The sequence below is a fragment of the Tubulanus polymorphus genome, chromosome 8 (assembly GCF_964204645.1).
Source record: "Tubulanus polymorphus chromosome 8, tnTubPoly1.2, whole genome shotgun sequence".
In the NCBI taxonomy this organism is placed as follows: Eukaryota; Metazoa; Nemertea; class Palaeonemertea; order Tubulaniformes; family Tubulanidae; genus Tubulanus; species Tubulanus polymorphus.
This window is the reverse complement of record NC_134032.1, coordinates 4248254-4257895: the sequence shown is the minus strand read 5'-3', so window position 1 is coordinate 4257895 and position 9642 is coordinate 4248254. Positions and strand designations below refer to the sequence as shown.

Below are 9642 nucleotides of genomic sequence, written 5' to 3'. Positions count from 1 at the left end.
TATCTTATTATTATTTGCTGAGGAATTCCTGATTATTCAGTGTATCCCTTTCACGTAACAAATTGTGTATATTGCCCTGGGTTTATAATCTCTCTCGTTATTTATGTCTCCTTCATTCGGTAGTGCGACTTCATGTGTTGTGAAATTGGGCCGCTGTTCATTTAAATTGAAACAGCTTTGACATAGAGAAGTAAACTACAAGTGGTGAAAACGACATGATACGGATGATACCTTTAATTGACGTACAATGTATAATATCTATTGTGTGTACCTAATATAGCTGGAAAAATGCTGAAAATCGCTTAACAAAAAGATTATTTAGCTTTTGATTGAGAACTTTTCATTGATTTATATCTCTATCTGATTCATTCATTTTATCCTAGAACTTTGTCCTAGAAAACGTGGGATGTTTGAGTCTATGCACGTGTCTCGAAATATGGAATTTCTATTCGGAAATTTAATTTTGAAGAAGGATAGGACAAAGAGTCCATTACTGTCTAATATTGTCGTTTCATGTGTCAAAATCTAGAAGGAGAAAATCATATTGTAAAGGATTTACGTTTGTCTCGTCTGGCTGTGACCATTTATTTTCAACGTTAAATTTCTGATTCGGGCGTTACAAATAGTGGTCATTTCTGTTCGAACATTTTTGCAAATTCCCGTCTAAATCTCGAACCGCACAGCATGTACAGAACGAAATTGATAGCACTGTTCGTGTACTCCAGTAGCCGCAAGAGCGGCCCCAAAACCTCAACGAATCCGCCATAAAATGCCCCGTTGTTTCGATCACTGTAAACACGTAAAGCCTTATCAGGCATCGTCGTAACGATGAATACGATGCTAATTGCTAGTAACGTTTTGGTCGTGTTATTTTCTGCTTTCGAAGATGTTTCTGATTTGGAAATCGTCTGTCGTTGTGACGAGGCTGATATGAGTCGTCGGATGATGGCGGCGTTCATACTCGTGATAATTAAGAAGGGGCAGAGAGCGCCGAACATTAAGTCCATCCAAACGAATACATTGATGTAGAAATATTTATATGAATCGGAGACTGTTTGGCAGTGATAGCCGAGTAGCGGGGGGCGTTTCATATACCGGACACCAAACAGAATATGGCCGTCGATAAAGGTCGTGGCTATCACAACGGACAACATCCCTAATGCGGAATTTCGGCGAGTTGCTACCGTCGAAGCCTTCAACGGAAACGTGACACAACAAAATCTTTCAAGCGTCAAGATGACGATTAACAAAGAGCCCGCGTGCAACGAAAATATGGCCAGAAACGCGGAGATGGGACACGTGAACGCGCTAACAGTAGCACCTAGATGTTTACGAATATCGAATCCTGATGTTCCAGGATGTGCAAGTAAAGCGTTATAGTGAATAACTAGACGAAGAAGACCGTGATCGAGTGTGATCGTGTCGATAATCGCCAGACAACATAACATTAGAATCGTAGATGACATTTTGCTGCCACGCGGCGCCGTTCTTTTTAGAACGACAATACTGAGGATGTTGCCTACAGTGCCGAATATCACTAAAACAATGCCACCCAATCCCAGTATGTAGTGACCTACTCGATTCGTTCTCGTTACTTCGCTACCGTTCATTATAATATTCGGCGCAGTTCGTTGTGAATATATCAGTTATGTGTTGAAATTCGATGAAATGCATTTATTGCCGGCGATATTAACTGTGTAAAAGTGCAATATGCATAAATGAAATCTCACTCGAGAAAAGTGTTAAAACTAATGGGTGTATATGTAACATGTTCTAATGTAAGTAGGAATGATATCTGAGGAATATTTAACGTGAAAACCAACACCAATATTGTCAATTTAAAATCTATACTAAAAAGGGTAAACTAGTTTTTCATAACCAGTTTGCGCAAAACCTATTCATTGTTTGATTATGAAACTTGGCATGCACACAGAGGAATAGATTTTCGTGGAAATTGCATTTGGATCCATGGTCTAATTCCACCCGAATTCGAATCCCTAAAATCCCAGTAGATTCCAGAAGCTGGCAGTAGATTTCTACGAATATCGAATCCGGACTTGCCACGACTTGCACCAACAGCTGTATAGCGAATAACTAGACGGAGAAGACCGTGATCGAGTGTGATCGTGTCCATAATCACCAGACATAATAAAGTTAGAATCGTAGATTACATTTTTGCAGCCACGCGGTGCTGTTCTTTTAGAACGACGATACTGAGGATGTGTCCTACAGTGGCGAATAACACTAAAACAATGCCATCCAATCCCAGTATGTAGTGACTGTCATGAAATACTGGCTTTTGAATAGTGTAAACCCGGCAATCCCTTAATTGTTGGTATTGTGATTGGAGATTAATCCAGGTTGGGTCGAATGCACATATACCGGTGTGTAAGGTCAGACGGGCCCATTGAGGCCCGGCGTGCACACGAGAGTGTGTGTTGTTGTGCAAGTGGCTAGCTATGGGAACGAGTGTGTGAGAGGATCTCAGATCACCACGGAACCGATTTTGAAATCATACGGTGAAATGAATTACAAAATTAGAAATATATATACCAATTATAAAGTTTAATTTCGTTTGTATTATTTCCTGTCGTGGTGGTGTTGCAGGAGACTGAGGGAGGATTAGCAATTCTATGACATTTTGGTGGCAGCGATGGGATTGTCAATTGCAAATCCTATCCAGTCTAACTTGTAGCATAGCTAACGTCGGAAATAATACATATTTTACAACTGTTTACTCCAAGTATACCTTAGTTGGTAAACACTCTCGTAGGATGAAGTTTATTCAGTTAGTATAGACTATAATAGTAACGTACGTATACCGGTATACCGGTCGTTTGTTTTGAAGGTATGTTTGTTTCGTTACGTACGTATAACGTCGTGGAGTCGGGTAAGGAACAACCAGTATCGTTGAATAATTATTAGTTAGCCTCTTGTTTTAAGTCTGTTACGGTGTTGTGAGTTTTCTTGTGAAGACAAGACAAATTCAACTAGGATGTCTGGTGTTACCGATTATTTTGATGCGGGAAAAGGATTGGTCTCGAAGGGCCCGATTTAGAGAAGTTTGTACAGCAGCACCATTAGATTTAGGGTACTGGATGATTTTACATGTGTCAATGACACATTCGAAAGTTTATTCATAGAAATCCAATTAACACAATTTGCAATTTTACATCAACTAGGACGGTTAGTTATCGAAAAATGTCAGATCATGATATCGCTCGATTTAAACGAAAGCTCATTGCACATGATTGGACTCATGTGTTTAATATTCATGATGCTAATGTGGCCTATTACTCTTTTTATATTGTATTCTACAAATATTACACGGAATGTTTCCTTATAATCAAAGAAAGTTTTCGATATATAGGGACAAGAAACACGAATGGTTTTCTAATGGTTTATTGATGTCTTTAAAAAAGAAGGATTCTCTTTATAGAAGATACCTGTCTAGTAAATTTCAAACTGATAGAAATATCTACAATAGATATAGAAACTTTTTTAATACATGTATCAAAAAGGCTAAAAGGCTTCACTATAACTCTATGTTAAGCAATGCGAGAGATTCCAAGGAATAAATATAGCTGCATAGCAGCGATAACGGGTTTCTGCCTAACTTTCATATGTCGCACTGGCGAATGACGAACTACTTACTAGCAACCTGGCGGATTGTCACTAGCTATGAGTGGAATCCTCAATTGCCACAGCAGCACTGCAGGAACCCCATTGTACTGTGGCAGTCGCCATGCCATCAAGCTCAAATCCTTGCCAGGGACAATGTAGTAAATGACATCAGAACTTGGCCAAGCATATGGGGATAAGCACCAAATTTGGAAACAATAATTATACACAACACATATCATCATACCATCCACCTTTTATTTATATTTCATCCCACAACATTGATTACAAACATTTCTGAATACTATCTCACTGCACAATACAAAATACATACATCGCCACAAATGATTGCTACATGATCAATTACCATTTCCTATATATTCAATACAATCCTTCATACAGTTCCATACATAATCATTCATAAGACTGTACATATGTGTTTAGTAATATTAATGGTGGTAATATATGTACAGTGTTATCACATCAAAACCTATGGCAACAACGCATCAATATCCCCCAGCATGAAATAATACTCATTTTGTACACTGTACATAGCTGTTACATTCCAACACATCCATTCCACACAGTGACTGCTTCATCCCCATGACAGCTAGATATATACATCCACCACCATATCTTACTGTTACATTGCTACATATCAATCACAATGTCAAATATCATTCATGCCCCATTACAACTATCTACATACTTTCCCCAGCTTATACCACTGTTACTTAACAACATATCAATTCCAAATACACACTGTTTCATTCCCTAGAAACTAGGTACATCAATTTACCCATTTACTATTGTCACACAATCTTCAAAAACACGCAAATATAAACCCTGTCACTCATAAATGAATTCACATAAAGGTCACATAAAATTAAAATCATAACTACACATGCCTGTATATACAAAACCCCACTTTGTAACACACCTGACCCTCCTATATACATCCACATAGATGTTTCCACATATCGAAATCAAAACATACACTACATACACACCACTACACAACACCCTGCTTCATTAATACGCGTCACCCTCTGACATATATTCGCAGAGGAGACTCTACAGAACGAAATATTATAACCTCCCATACACATTTACACAACCCAGTACCATAACCTCCTACACATGTGTCATGATAAGCAAACAACATCGAAATTCAAATGTGTACAAGTGGACAGAATTAAACAACATAAACCTATTACCAACTTGTGACATTATCATATTATAACATTACAAAACCCATCCAAATAGGAGACTCTGATAATCGAAACATTTACTACATTTGCACCAGCACACAACTCCCCTATAAACAAATCTGCCTGAATAACCATAAAAGCGATAACATTAAAAACCTCATTTTCTAATGAGTAAATACAGTTTATAAACTGTATTTACTCATTAGAAAATGAGGTTATTAATGTTATCGCTTCTATGGTTATTCGGATACTTGAACTCTCTTCCTAAGATCTAAATCTGCCTGACCCTCCTACATATATCAACATAGGAGGTTCACAGAACGAAATATTATAACCCACTTAATCATACATACAACACGCCAATAACAGGACATACCATAACCTCCTACGTAGAGTCCTGATAAATAAACAACATCGATATCCAAATTTTTACAGTAATTATGCAAGTGGACACAATTAAATGACATTAACCTATTTCTAACTTACGACACTATGACAGTATGAAATTACAAAACTCATCCATATAGGAATCTGATAATGGAAACATTCACTACTTTCGCACTACAAACACAACTCCCTATAAACAAATCCACTTGACCCTCCGACATATATCTGCTAGGACGCTCCACATAACGAACTATTATAACCCACATATTCATCCCAAGTTACATAACATACCATAAACTCCTACAGTTATGAGTCCTGATAAATAAACAACAACGAAATTCAAATCTGCACAATAATTATGCAAGTGGACACAATTAAACAAGATAATCCTATTACCAACTCACGACATTATCACACTATGAAATTACAAGACCAATCCAAATGGGAAACAGTGATTATCGAAACTTCCTACACATGAGTCATGATAAATAAACAACATCGAAATTTAAATCTGTACAATAATTATGCAAGTGGACAGAGTTAAGCCACATTAACCTATTACCAACTTACGACACTATGACAGTATGAAATTAAAAAACTCATTCAAATAGGAAACTTTGATTATCGACACATTCACTACATTTGCATTCTTACATATATCTGCATAGGAGACTCTGCTAATATAAACATTTACTACATACACAACACCCCTTAAATATCATGCCTGATCCTCCTACATATATCCACATAGGAGACTTTGCAGACCGAAATATTATAACCCACTTAATCATACACACAACACGCCAATAACAGCACAAACCATAACATCCTACACATCTCAGTCATTATAAATAAACAACATCAAAATTCAATATGCACAATAATTATGCAAACGTATTACCAACACACTAACACACTACACTATGACATTATGACTGTGTTAATTGAAACATTCACACCAAATACACAACACCCCTACAAACATATCCACCTGACCCTACTATATATATCTGCATAGGAGAATCTGCTAATCAAAACATTCACTACATACACAACCGCCCCCCTTAAATAACACGCCTGATTCTCCTACATATATTGACATAGGAGACTTCGCATAACGAAATATTATAACCCACTTAAACATACACACCACACGCCAATAACAGCACATACCATAACCTCCTACATATACAACATCGAAATTGAAATGTGTACAATAATTATGCAAGTGGACAGAATTAACTACATAAACCTATTACTAACTAAGACATTATCGCACTATGAAATTACAAGACCCATTCAAATAGGAAACACTGATAATCGAAATATTCACTACAAACACATCACCCCCACTAATAACACCCCCTGACCCTATATCCACATAGGACATTCCACATAACGTACGCTTATAAAATAAAAACCACCTATACATCCACACACCACTCCAGTTACATAACAAACTATAAGCTCCTACAAATATGAGTCATGACGAATGAACAACATCGACATTCAAATCTGTACAATAATTACGCATGTGGACAGCATTAAACGACATTAACTTATTACCAACTGACGACACTATGACACTATGAAATTGCAAGACCCATCCAAATAAGAAACTCTGATATACCATAACCTCCTACACATGAGTCATGATTAATAAACAACATTGAAATTCAAATCTGCACAATAATTACACAAGTGGAAATAATCAACCTCCCACAAACATTAACACACCTCCCCATAGTACAACCGCATACCACGCTCCAATGATTGGTATATTTTACATATTCATATCCATACATCTATCACCCAAAATGTCCGTAACCACAGCAATCACCACTGCAATAACACAAATACAACATTCATCACACAATTCCCTCATTGCATAACCATTACCCACAAATATTCAAACCACATACGTACAACTATTCAGCAGGGGCCAGCGACTCAACAACATTGTTCTCTATGATTGCCATCATCTTCGATGGCACACACTCCAAAATATCATCTTCCGTCATCATCACACCAGCACCACACACAAATTCCTTGCCGCTATCTGCCACCACAACCAATTTCCTGCAATTCGAAATCACACATAATGACATAAATACCTCAACTACTAGCCACTTATATCACCCATACACAGTGTCCATACACAACCTATACATATTATACCATGCCCGCACATTCCTATACACAGAACTACACCACATTTGCAATACAGCCACAAATCTATAGCAAGCCATATTAACTAACACAACCATTACTAAATCATGAAATACAATTATTCTACATACCCGTCCTCCTGCGTGTCTACACCAACTACAAGTAACTCAATAATATTAGATTCCTCATCTGTTACATCCTGCAACATATATCAATAGCACATTACACACTTATGAATTCAAATATAAATCCTCATACCCACACAAACTATCCAGCACAATTGGCCATACCTCCACATGAATCATCCCTGTACTATCTAACGAACTGATCCCTTTAAACACACTAACGACGACATTTTCAATTACTACTTCACGACCCTCGTCTTTTTCGCCCAAAACGCCATAATTTTCGTTCCACAATTTTAATCGTATCGAAGAACTTGTCTCCTCATCACTTATAAGCACATCACGACGCTTCCATTCCACATCGTCACCGCTGACACCAGATGTTACACCATACACCTAAAATTTAATACAACAAACCATTATTTTGGGAACATAATGCCACTACATGCCACACATCCTAATGCCCTCTCAACAACCACATTTACATCACACAATCAGGATCCAGTTTCTTAGTTGTGAATTAACTCTAGTTCATTTGGTCAATATAAAATTCAAACTCTGAACTCAGAATCCAGTCTCACAGTTGTGAGTTAACTTTAGTTCATATCATCAATAAAGAATTTAAACTCTGAACTCGGAATCCAGTTCCACAGTTGTGAGTTAACTCAAGTTTATTTGATCATCAAGAATTTAGACTCTGAACTCAGGATCCAAGTTTCACAGTTGTAAGTTATAGAATTAACTCTTCACTTTCAACGGATTAACTCTGCGTCATGTAACTGCATTCATCCAGGCAATACCAACTTAGGGAGTCTGTCATTCAAATCAATTTATGTCCTACTTCAATACGGCACCAACAACATTGGTACTACATATGTGTAGCATCTAGTGCTACAACAAATCCTTACCAAGTCCTACGCATCCCATCCCAACTACAACAATAGGCATTTACCTTTGTCACCTTGCCCTTTACACTAACCCTGCGTCGCTTCGGGGAACGCAGAGCATCAGCGACAGACACCTTAGGGGCATGCAGATATCCTGACACCACATCGCTGTCAACTTCAAAGTCTTTAGTCTTAAATATCTGAAATAAATCAAAAGTATGACCAAACACATCATCCATGCTATTTACTACAAAACACCGCACTAATCAACCACTCCCTCTTCAATCATGACAACATCCTTTCGTAAATAACTGTCAACCTCACAACATCCCCATACTATCTTTTTAAAGATATTCCACATAACATTATACCATCCAAAAAATGAATCTGGTCTATCCATGCAATAACAACCAACAGCTACCCAGCCACCCATTATAGAATCACCTAAGCAACCATTTTCAACACGAACACTACATACCTTGGAATTCTTTGTCCCATAACATACAGGACCACTTGTAAATTTTAAATTGGTTACAGTCCTGAATGCACCAACAACCAATTTACATGCCAAATCCTTTGTGAGAATCAATTCCTTGACCTCATTACTCATTGTTATAACAGCTATCATCATAGACTTCTTTCGGTCTTCCGGGCCTCCGATCACTTTCACCCTAGTGCTGTTGTTGCAAGACATACCTACAACATAACAATTCACAATCAGTCACATTGCAATATCTATAATTCCTACTGCAAAGCAGAAAACAGCAGGATAACACATAGCAGAGCTTATTTCTATGCATGATTTGTCCACTTTCAAATCCAAAATCGCTGCTCCAGACTGAGAATGTCTTCACAAAAACATTACGGTGGTTTATCTTATGATAACTCCACAAGAACGTAGATTTGTAGCCTGGATTATATCTCAAATTTCCACAATCTTTGAACAACACCTGATCACATGCGTCAAACTAAAGGCAATGATATCAGAATTTTTGATGAAACAATCATTCATGACTAACAAATTTGAGCCAGAGAATAACATTTCTTCACAATTCCTACAATTATATCAGACAATTTGCCTAGGGGCAGTTACCATTGGCTGAAAGTGCATTAGTTGCATGCACACACTGTTTCAACAAATTACGTCATCTCTGTAAGAAAAACCGTAAACGAATATTGAACATAAACTATCACAAAACATTCCCCAATCCAATAGGGTCTCCTGTTGAAACATCCGCACGA

The 9642-nt window shown here is 37.5% G+C and overlaps 1 protein-coding gene across 1 annotated transcript; it reads right to left on the bottom strand.

Moving 5' to 3' along the window:
• Positions 1-629: 629 nt before the first annotated feature.
• Positions 630-1610, bottom strand: LOC141910065 (FMRFamide receptor-like). Its single transcript, XM_074800777.1, has one exon. The coding sequence runs from the start codon at positions 1608-1610 to the stop codon at positions 630-632; it is 981 nt and encodes a 326-aa protein (XP_074656878.1).
• Positions 1611-9642: the final 8032 nt, after the last annotated feature.

What these genes read in the sequence shown, in the direction of transcription:
- LOC141910065 (XM_074800777.1), bottom strand. Translation starts at nt 1,610, where the DNA reads ATGAACGGTAGCGAAGTAACGAGAACGAATCGAGTAGGTCACTACATA.